General features: G+C 39.2%; 1 protein-coding gene and 1 pseudogene across 3 annotated transcripts in view; one reads left to right on the top strand and one right to left on the bottom strand.

Moving 5' to 3' along the window:
* Positions 1-1,672: 1,672 nt before the first annotated feature.
* On the bottom strand, positions 1,673-6,444 carry LOC138027526 (uncharacterized; annotated as a pseudogene).
* Positions 6,445-15,163: 8,719 nt separating this feature from the next.
* Positions 15,164-16,421, top strand: part of LOC138025285 (uncharacterized) — a 411,211-nt gene continuing 409,953 nt past the window's right edge. For 2 of the 3 annotated variants that reach the window (XM_068872518.1, XM_068872519.1), the window contains exon 1: positions 15,181-15,303. In XM_068872518.1, the coding sequence (XP_068728619.1) occupies positions 15,280-15,303 (24 nt within the window). In that variant the 5' untranslated portion in view covers positions 15,181-15,279. Of the gene's footprint in view, positions 15,304-16,421 lie in introns of all 3 variants that reach the window. The other variant, XM_068872520.1, reaches the window with a different exon arrangement.

The following is a 16,421-nucleotide window of genomic DNA, read 5'->3' as shown; positions in this document are numbered from 1 at the left end:
TGGTGTCATTTATGAATAATCAAAAAGAACTTAAAAGTATAATGAATAATTGAAAGAAAAAACCCAAAGAATAATGAATAACCGAGGTCCAATTATTCAGCTTCCGCCCCCGAACGAGCAAGTTCATAAGATTTTCCATTGGTTGTATACTCCACAAAATTACTTCACCACTGTATTTCCATAGCAACTTCCGTATTGCATTGTATAAACTCTATCGCATTTCATAACCTAATTTTTCGTCATTGAGCAATCAGAAACGCAATGTTCTGTTGACTGTATAATAATTCGAAAATGCAACTGTCATAGCGTAGTACATACCTCTTTGACCATCTGTAGTATATACCTCTTTGACCATCTGTTATCCTAGGGTTACAGGGATGGCGCAGTGGTGAGAGCACTGGCCTCCCACCAATGTGGTCCGGGTTCGGTTCCCAGAATCAGCGTCATATGTGGGTTGAGTTTCTTGGTTCTCTACTTTGCACCGAGAGATTTTCTCCGGGTACTCCGGTTTTCCCTCTCCTCAAAAACCAACATTTGATTTGATTTGTTTTCATTGTTAATTTCAGTTTACAGTGTCCCCAATAGAGCTTTTGCACGGCAGCCATGTTGCATGGCAGGAAAAATAGTTTCTTTTTGCTATGGGAACAAATGTTCTTTCTAATGCAAAACATTTTCATTTTTCCTGCCATGCAACATGGCTACCGTGCAAAACCTCTATCAGTGCTCCAGCGCACTTCTATGGAGAATGCTTTTTTCATAAATTGTTCCAAAACAATTTTTTGGAATAAGGTAATCACTCACTCCCACAGGCTACGATGACGTATTGTGTCGTTCATTTGTTTGGTTAACTTGAGAGAACTCTTTCTCGCAAATATCGTATTGTCATAAGCGTTCTCAAATTTGTTGTCATTCAGGCGTGTGGACATAGCTCATTGTGTGGTTTGTATATGTGCAATCAATTATGATGATCCTGTTCAGGTTATTAAATATTCTCATAGAAAAGAATGAGGACTTCAAGTGTGAGCGCAATCAATGGTATCGATCCCGTTCAAGTTATTGAATATTCAAGAAATAATACTCGCGCCGTTGTTGTTTTTTTGATCACTCTACGGCAGTAACATCATGTGAAAAAAAAGAGGCAAAAACTTGAAATATAGCATCCAAACTCGTTTGGATGAAAGGTTGGGGTTAAGGTTGGAGCGGCGGCTGATTCACAAGGCGCTCTTGTCATGTGCCGAACCTAACGCATAAATTGTGATAATTTATAATCTTAATAGAATACACTCTGAAGTTTTACCTGTACCAAGGCCCCTTTACCATTGTATGGATTTCACTTTGGTTCGACCCAGGTACGGCGTATGAATCAGCCGTCGCTCCAAAGTCGCTCTTTAGTCAAACTTTATTGAGTTAGGTTCGGCACATAAGCGGAGCGGCGTTTGGATCGGGCCTTATTCTCTTTCTAATAGATGAGCAACGCAGGCTTTTTGCGCGACTCCAGTTACCTTCATGATCCGGAACGGTGTCGTTTTAATGCCTGAAATGCTGGACCTGCATTTGTCCCCCAGAGCCACTTTAACCTTATCAAAGTACGCATCTGCTTGAAAAAATGGAGTGACATGCGGAATTGCAGAAAATTAATTCAGTTTTTAAAGGAAAGAGGAATACTACAATGCCGGTGCACTTTTGTTTTTTAATGAGGTGCAAATGAGATGTGTTGTCGTTCGACTGACCTATATCCAATATTCTCCGTGTAATTTAACGACATATCTAAAGAAATTCTGTTTGATCGTTTCACCATCAGAACTCACTATCTTGTCCTTCAGAGAAAAGAGCATTTCCGATTATTTCAACATTACTCCTTCTGCATATAAAATTCGCATCAAGTCTGAGGACTTGTTTGACAGGCATGAACTGCATTGGTGCTTAGCTAGGCGAGGAAACTGCAATTCAGTCATCGCCATGTGCTCGCGTTCTCCACAACACCTTAAACGTGAGAATTAATTTACGTCCTTGGTTAGTAGAGAATATAAAAGAAAGGTGTCAAAATGCGAAATGCTGGTCACCGAAACATAATGTATTAAGGATATCAAAATACGTGCCTCTTGATTGCACAAACGTTGAAGGACTGTGGCATGAGGACAATTCCTACATCAGGTTGTAGAGTGGGAAGATCACAGCCTGGTGGATTCTCAAACTTGAAGCTGTGCAGCAAGCGTGCCAAGACCAAAAAGAGCTGCATTCGGGCAAGTGACTCTCCTAAGCAAACGCGACGCCCTCCCGAAAACGGTAATAAAATACCTGGTTTTGGTGTTTGGAAAAGGCCATTGTCGTCCAGGAATCTCTCAGGTTTAAACTCATTGGGATCATCCCAGATCTCTGGATCGTGATGAAGAGACCATAAGTTGACAAGCACTGTCGTGCCTTTTGGTATGGTATACCCCTGCAGAGTTGTATCCACTGTAGCCTTGTGTGGAACAGCTAAAGGGGCAAGAGACGAGAATCTATGGATTTCTGCAATCGTAGCCTCCAAATACGGTAGATTCTTTTTGTCAGTGAGGTCTGGAAGGCGACTATACCCGATGACGTCATCCAGCTCTTGATGCAGCTTATCTTGAACATGTGGGTAATGTATCAGGTATACGAGTGTCCAACACAAGGTACTTGAAGTGCTTTCTAACCCACCCATAAAGACTTCAGAAAGAGAGAGGATGAGATGCTCGTCAGTGAGGAATCCTTTCACAGAATCGTCTTCGTTTTCAGCCTCCTTTTTTGCCTTTATCAAGAAGTCTGCCAAATCTCTTGGATGCTGTACCCTGTTAGCTTGAACGTGTTCCCTGTAAATCCTGCCAATTAGTTCATCTCTTTCCTCACGTCTCCTTTTTGCAGTCTGGATGGATTTGAACGGTAAGAAAGACAGGCATGGAAACACGTCCACCAAGCTCCCGGACGCAAGCATCTTCGCCACGCCAGTGATCATCTCAAGTATCCGTAAAAATTCGGGGTCATCCAGTTCATATCTAGAACCAAAAGCCATTGTACACATCACGTTCATGACAGCAGGCCGAATCTCTTTTGCGATATCATGAGGTTCCCCATTCCATGAACTCACACTCAATAAAACCAGATCGAACTCGTCTTCGATTACCTTGCTTTCCTTTAAAATTTCATTCATGTATCTTTTCAGTGCAGAGGCAGTGATTTTGCGATGAAGCCTCCATTGCGGAGAATAATCTGTCATGACGATTGCTTTGCCCTGTGAATAGACCTCTCCAGTATAAACGTTTGGACGCCCTGCGAACTCGGACGATCTAGTGACAAGAACTTCTTTGATGGCTTCCTCACCGCTGACTATTACAACGAGTTGACTTCCAAGATATAAGCGAAAGACATGGCCATATTGTTTTTCCATCTTCATTAAGTCAATATGCGGTGAGTCGACGGCCACCTTTAGCAAGTTTCCGATAATCGGTAATGGAAAAGGCCCTGGAGGCAAAGAATTGGCCTTAAAATATCCATTGAAAGCCCATGCAACTAAAATGAAGGCCAAAGTAGCCCAGAGCAGCTCTTCAAACATGACTTTGTGTCCAAAGCTGATCCCAAATTGGGCAAACTATTGATGGGTTAAATTTTTGCATATTCAATTTCATGCCGCAAAAGGGTTTGTTGATAAGCTGTGATTGTAATGATCTAATGAAATTTAAGCATCTTTTCCGGCCGATGCAGTTGCTGATAAAGTTGAAAATTAATCGATTACAATAAAAATTACACACCGGCTACCTTGCGTAGAATTAGAAATCGATATAAGAAATTCCCGACGAACGTAATATGCCTTTCGCAAAAAAATAAAAGTTTATAATAAAATCCAGTGGACCGTTTTGTGTTTCATTGATGCCAGTCACTGTATCGGAACGGGTTAACATGTCATGACATGTTCACATTCATCGTTTTCATTGTGACGGATTTTAAGCACATTAACTTTCACGGCAAATGTTATTGACAACAGAGAAAAAACAAAAACGAGTCCGTGTGTTTATGAAAAGTTCTATAGCATTTATTATTATGGTAATGTTTGGCGTTCTTGAAAAAGAGTATTTGGCCGTTAATAAAACCGCTTTCGAGGACGACGGCGAAGGATCGCTCTAAAATCTGTAAAATCATCTGTGTGCTCTTACCAGCGCTGTTCTGCTCTTTGCGGACCCGCTCGCGCGAATACGGTGCGAAAATAAGAAAGTCAGCGTGATTTTTTTTCACAGTTGCATTTGTAGGGAAAAATTGTTTTGACGTAAATATCTGAGAACTAATAAAGATACCGTTGGACGTATGAAATTGTCAACCATAGTATTTGTCACATTCGGACAAGCGTAATCTGGTTTATAGAGGATATAATATTAAAAGTGTGTATAACTTACATTAAGCTAGAATGGTACTTTATTCTACTGCAAGTATATTGCATTGGTCGGGAATCGAACTTTGTTCTCTCCCTTGGCAGGCCCGAATTGCTAGACACTCCATGAAATTTTATTCCAAGGATATGAAATTGCTGCGAATATTGTCGTTTATGTGCAAGAATAAGGAAATTGGAAGCACAGGGTGATTTATTTGAGTTACTCTAAACATCGTCTGTTTACCTGTGAAAAATACTGACTATATAGTTTGTATAGTTGTGTTATGCACAGGCAAATATTCATGGTGAAAATGCAGAATAAATGACTCAATGACGGTTAAATGTTCGTTAAATAGCTCTCAGGTACCCAGGTGTTTTTCTCAAATCAAATTAGATATTACAATGAACGCTGCATGACCAGAACGTGTGAATTATTTTACTGACCGCCTTAGTTAGTAGAAAATGTCAAACATAATGTGTCAAAATGTGAGATGTGCGTCACCAAAACATGGAAGGGTCTCAAAATATGTGCCTCTTGACCGCACAAACTTTAAAGGACTGTGGCATGAGGACAATTCCTACATCAGGCTGTAGAGTGGGAAGATCACAACTTGGCGGGTTCTCAAACTTGAAGCTGTGCAACAATCGTGCCAAGACAAAAAAGAGCTGCATTCGGGCAAATGACTCTCCCAAGCAAACGCGACGTCCTCCTGAAAACGGTAATAAAACACCCGCTTTTGGTGTCTGGAAAAGGCCATTGTCGTCCAGGAATCTCTCAGGTTTAAACTCATTGGGATCATCCCAGATCTCTGGATCGTGATGAAGAGACCATAAGTTGACAAGTACTGTCGTGCCCTTTGGTATGTGATAACCCTGTAGACTTGTGTCCACTGTCGCCTTATGTGGAACGGCCAAAGGGACCAGAGACGAGACCCTGAGGCTTTCTGCAATCGTAGCCTCCAAATACGGCAGGTTCTTCTTGTCAGCGAGGTCTGGAAGGCGACTGTTTCCGATAACCTCATCCAGTTCTTGGTGCACCCTGTCTTGAACACTTGGGTAATGTATCAGGTATAGAAGTATCCAACACAGGGTACTTGAAGTTGTTTCCAACCCAGCCATAAATACTTCAGAAAGAGTGAAGATGAGATGCTCATCCGTGAGAAACCCTTTCACAGACTTGTCTTCGTCTTCAGCCTCCTTCTTTGCCTTTATCAAGGTGTCTGCCAAATCTCTTGGATGCTGCACCCTATTAGCTTGAACGTGTTCCCAGTAAATTCTTCCAATCAGTTCATCTCTTTCCTGACCGCTCCTCTTTAGTGCCTGGGTGGCTTTGAAAGGTAAAAACCACATCCAAGGAAACACATCCACCAGGCTACCGGACGCAAGCATCTTCGCTACAGCGGTGGTCATCTCAAGTATCCGTGAAAACTCGGGATCATCCAGCTCATATCTGGAACCAAAAGCCAAAGCGCAAATCACGTTCATGACAGCCAGCCGAATCTCTCTTGCGATATCATGGGGTCTGCCATTCCATAGACTCACTCTCGTCAAAAGCAGATCGAACTCATCTTCGATAACCTTACTTTCGTTCAGAACTTCTTTCATGTACGTTTTCAGTGCAGAGACAGTGATTTTGCGATGAAGTCTCCATTGCGAAGAATAATCTGTCATTGCGATAGCTTTGCCTTGCGAATAAACCTCTCCAGTGTAAACGTTTGGACGCCCAGCGAATTCGCCCGATCTAGTGACAAGAACTTCTTTGATGGCTTCCTCGCCGCTGACTATTACAACGAGTATTACAACGACTATTACAACGAGTATAAGCGAAAGACATGGCCATATTGTTTTTCCATCTTCATTAAGTCAATATGCCGTGAATCGGTGGCCACCTTGAGCAAGTTTCCGATAATCGGTAAAGGAAAAGGACCTGGAGGCAAAGATTTCGCCTTAAGATATCCATTGAAAGCCATTGCAAGCAAAATGATGGCCAAAATAGCCCAGAGCACTTCTTTAACCATGACTTTGCTTCCAAAGCTTTGCAAATCATCGGCCGTGGGTGAAATTTTTGCATATTCAAAAGGCTTTGTTGACAAGTGGAAGGCTGTAATTTGCAACAGCTCATGATTTATTCAAATTCAAGTATCTTATCTGGCCGATATTGTTGCTGATAAGTTCAAAAATTCATCGATTGCAGTCAAGTTTAAGAGGCAATTACCTTGCACACAATTAGAAATCCACGAGATTTCCGCAACGTGCCGCGCATTTCATGAAACATAAACATGCCACGAACTCTGAACTCTATTTAAATTCCGGTCGACGGACTTGGCTTTTATTGAGGTGAATTACTTTAATAATAATAACTTAAAAACTTATATAGCGCATGCTTCATGACAGAATGATCGCATGCGCTTAACATCGATTAAAATACCAATAAAATTTATCAGTTCATATAAGCTAAGAATGTGTTCATAAATAGATTTGTAAGTTAACTTAAGATTAATTACATAAATTCAAAGTGCCAATAAAATTGTTAATTCCTGTAAACTAAAAATATGCTAATTTAAAATAATAAGTTTTAAGTTGACTCTTAAAATTGTTAATTGTGGTGGCTTTCCTAATGAAGGAAGGAAGTGAATTCCAAACGTGAGGGGCAGCCATACTAAAAGAACGGTCACCAAGTGTAGAACAAGACTTACGTAAAGGAAAATTTAAAAGTAATTCGTTGCCAGATCGCAAAGAGTAATTTGCACCGGTCTTAATGGAAATAAGATCACTTATGTAGGACGGCGCTAAGCCACTGATTGCCTTGTACGTTAAAAGTGCTGTTTTGAACCTGATTCTGTAGAATATGGGAAGCCAATGAAGTTTGGGGTAATGTGACAGAATTTACTTTCCTCATAAACTAATCTGGTGGCCGAGTTTTGGACCCTTTGAAGCTTGGATAACTGGTAGTCAGGTAGACCATACAATAAGCTATTGCAGTAATCGATTCTGCATGTGACAAAAGAGTGCACCAGTGTTGCGGCCGCTTCTTGCGTTACATATTTTCTTATGCGTCTTACATTGTGTAACTGAAAGAATGATGCACTGCAAAGATTGGTCACATGTTGGGACATATCAAATGTATCATTGAACCAAGTACCCAGATTCCTAACAGATCTGGACTTGGTTATCAGATGATTTCCCACTCGTATGCTAGTTACATTGACTTTAGCTAATTGCTGACGAGTTCCGATCATAATAAAGTCAGTTTTATCGTCGTTCAACATAAGACTATTGTGCTGAGTCCATTTCTTGATGTCAGCAATGCAGGCCTCCATGGCACTCACAGAAGCATCTTGACACAAAGAGGTGCTCGGGCTGAATGAAAGGTATAGCTGAGATAATGAAAGATATAGCTGTATAGGAGCAGCTTAATTAATAGGTTCAGAAAGAGACTTTGATCGCTAAAAAAGGCTTGAAAACGAGGGGTTTTCAGTATGAGGTAGGATTAAAGGGGACATGTCACGAGGTTTAGCCAAAACTGGCAACCAAATGACGCAAAACCTAAACCTGAATAATTACTTAAGACAAAGAAGGAAGCTTTGCGAATTCAAAAAAGGCAGTGATGGGTATCCCCTAACAGTTTTTCAAAGTTAATCGCTGTTGTTGTAACTTGCTGTATGCTCGATAGGGCACCTTTGTCACTAAGCTTTGAGTTGTGTTGTTTAAAATTCTGAGTTAATTAACGTTAGGTTGCATAGTGGGTAGGTACGGGCGACTATTTGGTACACATACACAAAGCAACACAAAATCAACACAGCCCAGTTCTCTTTAGTAGTAGGTGGTGTTTATATGATACTAACGCGAATTTCGCGCAGGCGGTTCTTTCTCACGGATCAGCTATTAACATTATACCACCACAAAATGTCAAAGCTGAACGAGTCATACCGGCGCGAATTCACCCTGGTTTTTGCACTGGAGTGAGAATCAATTTCATTTTGGTACGAAATCCTGCAACAGTTTCGTTTCGGTGTGAAATTCACCTCTTGGTGGACTAGAACGGGTAGCGCATGCGCCATGTTTGTTTTCCTCTCTCTTATGTATTGTATTTAAACAACGTCAAGTGTGCCTTAAATACGATATGAAATCACGTAGGCATTATGTAAACACGATAGAAAATCAATAAGTATCCCAGTATGCAACTCCCGCTAAGGCGCGTTTTCTCATGTAAACAGCCCCTTGGCAATTCGACCTCCGTAACACCTGTCGAATGCTCTTACCATTGAGCCTAGGACTCACTGGAGAGGTCGGCCTTTTTTTTCTGTTGTTATGTTTTGTTTGTTTGTTTATTTGTTTGTTTGTTTGTTTGTTGGTCTTTTTAACTGGGTCCAGTCAGACATGAGCTGAATTTCCCTGTTTTTTATTTTCAGTGTCGGAAAAATGGAAAAGGTGCACAATAGGTCTTTCCTGTCATTCCCCTGCAAAGTATTGTCTTTGTGCGTAGTCTCTTCTGCGCGTACTTTAGGTAGGTCTCAGGGGTTAGCAGAAATGTGTAGATTTTGTCCTGTGGACACAGTAGAATATTTATAACCTGCAATGGCGTCGAAGTCATTGAAACGCGAATGGCGTTTTAGTGGATCTTTAAACAAACTATACCCTTGTGGAGCTCAAGAATGGAACGTCAATTGGATAAACAAGACAGGGGCTGAATAAAGTAATATCTGGAATCTTGAAAGCGACGAGTAATGAACTTCGATAACAGTTACATCTTTCGCCCGTCGAACCGTATCAAAGTGTGCTGTATTTCTAATGTTTTACTAAATGTGATGTTATGTACCACACTGAAATGAAATGGAAAATTCTCTGGTAACTTTTTCTGGTTGAATATCAAAGAACGAGTCGAACACCGTGAGTGGATCTGTGATCTCTGTTATCTGGTTATTTACATTTATTTGTACTCAACTCTGCACAGTCTCCAGGTAAGAAACGATTGGAAATGACTAAATAATTGTTGTTAGTCAAGAATTATTTGAAACAAAGTTTGGTGTCCTTTGTTGCTTCATTTTTCAAGGAAAGGGTTCTTCAGTAAAGGGTTTGATCCTGAACAGTGGTGGGAATTTATTTAATTGTATATGGTTTTTGACACGGAGTGTCACGGCTTGTTTGCACGCATGCAATAAAATGGGAGTTTTTCTCTTCCATCTAATAGCAAATATGTTGTTTGTTTCAATAAAGGTTTTGGGTGTTACAGGTTTTTGTAAGATTTTTCTGTCTTTGTTTGATTGATGGTGTTCCAAATGATTAGAACTTAACTAATATTAATTTGCATATGTGGGTTGATATTTCATATGAGCTGTTCACGATATGCGAGTTGTTTTCATAAAGATGACAAAAATAATTCGAAATATGACAAACAGAGTGAACCGAATCAACATATTTTATCTTTTGTCACGCCCTTACCATTACCAATTGGCATGGAAAGCCAAAGCTTTTTCTTTGAGATCCATTTCCGTTGCTTTTGTGTTCGTCACGTATCTATCTATCTATCTATCTATCTTTATAAAATAATTAGGATAGTATGCGCACTCTCGTTGGTCAATAGCTGTGTTTAGAAACAAGGCTGTGACATCACACGAATTTTGATTGGTTATGTGTTGTCATACGCGCGTTTTGATTGACTGGTAGGAAATATGAGCGGGTATCAAGAAAATCTGTTTCAATCCAGAAGTAAAAAAAAGAGCATTTTTCCTTCGTTTGTCCGTTTCTTTGAGAAATTTTTTTTAAAGCAATAAAGGACTTTTTTCCGTGTTTCCATAGCCTCATCTAAACACTCGGGGAGCTGGGAAAGTTCTCGACAGTTGTGCAAGCCCTCGACTGCAAACCCAAGACAGATCTTGGGTCCATTTTTGATTCCGAGAGAACTGCAGAGTGCTTTAAAAATCATTTTGCCAACGTTGGTCCTAGACTTGCCTCAGAAATTCCTACTATGGGTAACACTATGGATGCATTGGATATTCTGAGAGGGATGAACTCCAATTTTTTTCTCAAAACGGTCAAATCCTCGGATATTTTAATGCAAATTACAGGAGTAAATATCTAACAAATTGCTAAAGCTTGCGGCTCCTGCAATTTCTCAGACCTTGGCTGACTTTTTCAATTTCTCTATGGAGTCGAATACTTTTCCCACTGATTGGAAACTTGCTAAGATTTTCCCTTTATTTAAGAGTGGTGAACGAAGTGATCCAAGCAACTACAGACCGATATCAGTACTTCCAACCATAGCTCGTGTTTTCGAAAGACTTGTGTATGAACAAATGTACGCATATTTTATGGGCAATAAGCTCATTGAGCCTCGTTAGTCTTGGTTTAGATCACTACTTCATTCAACGGTGACTGGTCTCCTCGACATGAATAATCACTGATGTTTCGACATAGATCTATAGATGAATGGTTAGCGGGGTCATATTCCTCGATTTGAAGAAGGCCTTTGACACTGTTGACCATGATATCTTATCAAAAATGTTGAAGCATTGTGGAGTTCAAGGTCCGCTCTTAGCTTGGTTTAAATCTTATTTAACGGGTAGGCAGCAGTTTTGTGTAGCAAACCGTGTGTCATCTGGCAAAAGTGTCATATCTTATGGGGTTCCGAATAGGTCTATACCTGGTCCACTACCTTTTCTTATTTATATGAACGATTTGCCAAAGTGTTTAGATTTCAGTATTGGGAAGTCTTTTGCTGATGACACCAACCTCACGTTTTCTGCCATAAATTTGCCTGAACTTGAAGACGAAATGACCTATGATCTCGGTGAAATATTTGCCTTGCTCTGCTACAATAAGCTTTCATTGAATATGTTGAAGACTGAGTTTATGGTGATTGGTTCACGGCAGAGAATTGCAAGATTAATAGGTGACATATCATTATCCATTAACAGAGTAGCTTTACACAGAGTTAGGACTACTAAATGTCTAGGTTTAAATATTTATGAATTCCTGACTTGGAACAGCCACAGTTCAAAGTATACTAAGGTTACCTGTAATGTACAAGTTATTAGAAGGGTTAAGCCATTTCTTTCTTTAGGAAAAATCCTGCAACATTATACAAGATTTATTATTATTATTATTATTATTATTATTATTATTATTATTATTATTATTATTATTATTATTAAAATAAAATAAGCAAATAAGCTTTCGAGCAAGAATAATGAACCCTACGCCAGCGTTATTTCCTGGCTACGAATACAGCTCTCATTTGCTATATTTTAATATACAGTGTACAGTTCTGTGTACAGTTCTTAAAAGAACTGTACACAGATGCGTCAGAGGCTCTAGATATCCTTTGAAATCACGTGAGGTCTCAGAAGACTTCACTCTCGCTGTAGCTGGTCTACAGTTGTACTCATAAGTTTAGGCTTAGATTTTTCATTACGTTTAGAAATGCTTAATTGGCTTTTTCCCATTTTAAAATTATTCACATATCGTAAATAGTTTTCTATCGTGAAGATATAATTTAGTTTTCAAAATTTTTAACTAATTTCGATATATAGTTTAAAATTGTAAATATTTAGTAATTGTTTTGATAGTTGCAATAAAGTTGTTATTATTATTTATTATTATTATTATTATTCACTATTTCAGAAAATAAATAATGGACATAACAATTAAAAGAAAGAAGGTGACAGACTAATTATACTTGAGTGAGAAAAAGTGGAAAAGTGCGTAGTGGCAAATGCTTTCGAGATGGCCACTAAAAGGAAAGGAAAGGAAAGGAACTTTATTTATTTGTCTCGTCGTTCGAGCTTGGGCGCTAACTGGGGACACTGTAAACTGAAATTAACAATGAAAGTAAATCAAGTCAAATGTTGGTTTTTGAGGAGAGGGGAAACCAGAGTACCCGGAGGAAACCTCTCGGTGCAGAGTTCTAAGAGAACCAACAAACTCAACCCACATATGACGCCGAGTCTGGGAATCGAACCCGGGTCACATTGGTGGGAGGCGAGTGCTCTCACCACTGCGCCACCCCTCCATCCCACTAATATTGAATACATTGTGAAGAGTGTGAATTTCGAGTAGTTTCTCTTTGGGAAGCAAAAGTATGGACCGATTACATTTGTTTTGTTTTCTTTTTACAGTTGAAGTCGACTTTGGCTTGCAGTTCCCCAATTGATCAAACCATATGAAATATAAGGGTAGGTGAGGTTATAATAGAGTACTTATACAGACATAATAGCGAAGTTTGTTAAGCATGCCCAGATTCGTTGCGAATCGATTATTAACATGCTGTATTTGGGTATCCCATTTTAAAGTATCATCGATAGAAATTCCTAAATACTTTTAAATATCACTTCTCTGTTGAATATCACAAGCTGTTACGTCAATAGATACCTTTTCCTGAATTGATGCAATAATCATAAAACTGGTCTCTTTAAAGTTGATAGATAGCTTATTCACAGTACAGTACCTTACAACATTCACAAGTTCTTCATTTATAGTTGATTCCAAGTCTTTAATATTTTAAGAGGAATAGACAGGCATTTGTAAACGCAAAAATTCTAAACTTAAGTTTACATGATGAGTAAGGTAGGTCGTTTGTATATAATAGGTAGAGTAACGGTCCAAGAGTTGAACCTTGAGGGACCCCACGTGTAAAAGGTTTCAAAGAGGATTCAACATTACCAATTTTTACATATTGTTTACGTCCGCTAAGATAACTAGAAAACCATGTGAATGGGGTACACCATATTTGACCATTTTAGATAAAAGGATTTGGTGGTTAATAGTGTCAAAGGCCTTGGAGAAAACTAAGAAAATACCACATGTTAGCATGTTATGATCAAGAGCAGTTTTAAAAGGTCTATACTTCCTAGAATTGCATGCTCGGTGGAGTGACCCTTTCTGAAGCCAAATTGAAATTCGAATAAGATACTTTGTTTTTCAAGAAAGAAAGCAAATTTATCATACACTAATTTTTCTGAAACTTTACTAAAAGAAGAGATAACAGCTATCGGCCTGTAATTCACAGGTTCACAAACACTTCCATTTTTATAAACTGGGGTACATATATTTTTGAATATATCTGGGACAATTCCTGTCTCGATGGATTCGTTATAAATTTTCGTAAATGGGGAGGCTAAAAAGCTTGCAGGCATTTTAATAAATTTATTAGGTATATTTATATAAGATTTATTTTCGTCCAGACTTGCAAATAGATTAAAAAGCTGAAGCCCAGACAATGGAGACATAACAAAAGAAAAAGAGGGCGGGAGTAATTTATATACTGAGGAGGACTTATAGTTGGATCATCATTTAATTTATTAGCAAGATTAGGGCCTACATTTACAAAATATGTGTTTAATTTCTCAGCAATATCAAGCGATTTTGTGTAGGTCTTATTGCCATGTACAATCCTAGTAGGCTGCAACTGGCCTTTAGTTTTCCTCTGAATAAGTTTATCTATAAGCGTCCAAGTATATTTTAAATTCCCCTTATGTCTAGCAAATTGAGATTTTAAATAAAATATTCTTTTTTACTCTCACTAATAAGATGTGACAAAGTATTGGAGTATTTTTTGTATGCAGTAATTCTATTCAATACTTGAACCTTATTTTAGTTATTGCTATATAGTCTGGGATGGGATAGGCGATACTTTATCTTCGAACCTTCAAAAACTTCAAATCGGGCAGCACGAATCCGCAATAGTGCTTTGCACTCAAAACCCTCTGCTGAAATTAGTAGTGAGCTTGGTTGGATATCGCTCGCTGAGATGAGACACCAACACAAAGCCATAATGATGTTTAAAATGGATAATGGATTGTGCCCTTCCTATCTCTCGGATATGTTTACCTTTCATAAGACTCCAAATGATTATATATAGCTTTCGATCTTCTAACACTGATCTTGTACTACCCACAACTAGAACAAATTAATCAGTACAAAACAGTTTTGCATATATGGAATGCTCTTTCGTGTAGTTTAAAGCAGGAGACTTCCTTAGATCGTTTAAGCCTAAACTTAAGTCCGGCGGGTCTAAAACACAATTCACATTCCACAGGTCACTCGTTGCAGGTCATTGTTTTACATTTTGGAAAGTGTTCTTAATTTTCTACACATCTACATCTACATGTTCCAGCACTCGGCAAAGTCCCCGGTTTTGACTTGTGGCTGTTTCTGCTTAGTTGGCCTCATACACCACAAGCCTTTTTAGAGACATCACCGCCAAGCCGGCCACTTCTGCTGGAGAGAACAGGACAGCCACAACACCGGGGACTTTATCTCCTACTCTTCTCAAATAGTGTTTGGGTTCTTTAACGTCCCACAGGGAACTTATGAACATAAAATAAATTTGTGAGACGGGGCCTACTGTTTATAGGCTAACCATTTGCAGATGAAATTACAAAGGCAGCACTTTCTCCTCAGTTATGTTAAGATCCTACGTGTTGATCCGGCCGGGGTTCGAACCCGCGACCTCCCGCATGACAGCCCGATACTCAACCAACTGAGCCACCGAAGCGCGGTGGCACGATATTTTTACATTATTATTGTAATTTGTATTGTAATGCACGGTTTCTAGGTAGAACAGGGTACTTTTTTAAAGTATTTCGGATAGAACTACCATGTATAAATAAAGTTCTCATCCATCCATCGATCGGGACAACCCAATCCGTTTTTCGTAAGTCCCAATCTCACCTTGGGCCACGGTTTTACCATTTTCCGCATGACTAGTCATACGCAAATGTACGCAAACATAAGATCCGAGGATCTGGTGACGAGAATGGGTCGGTCCTAGTGTTTCCTGTTCCAAGTATCAATATGGCGACCAAAACGTGCAAGCTCATGTCTATCGAGTAATTATATTTTAGTTCTTTAATAGTAAGGCCCTGTCAAGACTATCAAGGGTACGGTTTCATGCTATGTCTCTTCTGAACTACATGAAGGTGAGGTCACACGGAAAACAAGTCAGAATTTTCATGTATAGATCACTATATCTAATTATGTGTGATGTTTATTCAAAAACCTTCAACAAGGTGCGGGAATATTGCAGAAAGTCCCTTTGACTTACGACTGTTTTTGATAACGTGGCATCATACACATAAGCCTTTTTGAGACATCACTGCAAAGCCCGCTTCATGCTGCAAGATCACGGTTGTTCAATTGAATTTCAACAATTTCAATTTGCTTTAATTGAAAAATCGATTTCTTTTCCGGGAAATTAATTTAGTTTTTAAAGGAAAGAGCGAGGTATGATACAATGTGCTCTTTTGGTTTTAATGAGGTGCAAATGAGATGCAAGATGGTTTTGCCAAGTGCTGCAGCTGGGTTCATGAAAGCTGCATAATCATGTGAGCCAGTCTTGGAACCCCACTCGGACTACGACATTATTTAGATAGATAGACATCATCTTTATTGTTGACACCTTATCTGCATGAGTTGAAGTAATTGGGAGATTAAACACAAGAGGGTAGCCATACTTAGAAAACATTGAAGGATTTCTGTCCCTTAGAGTCCTCATGTTTCCATATCCCTTACTCCCCATATTTCCGCATACCCGAGTCCCCATGCCATTTTTTGACACAGCCATTCTTGTTCTAATTTTTTCTACTGGTGAAGCCGTGTTTCATGCAAGATTTTCTAATCAGTATTAACCCATTGACATCCAAACCGGCCGAAACCGGCCAGACTTAGTATTTTACTCTGTCTAATGCCAGACGATTTTACTCGTCAATGGGGAACCCCTGGGAGTCAATGGCTTAATTTTAGTTGTGCCTCTGAGTTTTCTAGAAGACTGATCTATGTGTATGTCTGTCTACACTGTATGTGGTGGATGAGAACATTTTCATCCAAATCATTTTATTTTAAGGGTTCAGTTTACTAAATGTAGTCATTTGACATTAGGATCAGCTCAATCTGCTGGTGATTGTGAAATAGGCATTTTCGATCGGAATGCGAAGCAAGTATGCTCATTGGCTATGCAGATGGTGTAAAGAGGCCCTATAGGCGGCAGTTCATGTAAATCTTCAGTAACTGGCTTTTATTGAGACCCCTGCTTAATTAA

This window comes from Montipora capricornis, chromosome 12 (assembly GCF_036669925.1).
Source record: "Montipora capricornis isolate CH-2021 chromosome 12, ASM3666992v2, whole genome shotgun sequence".
In the NCBI taxonomy this organism is placed as follows: Eukaryota; Metazoa; Cnidaria; class Anthozoa; order Scleractinia; family Acroporidae; genus Montipora; species Montipora capricornis.
The sequence above is the reverse complement of the archived record's forward strand: the minus strand, read 5'-3'. Positions and strand labels throughout refer to the sequence as shown.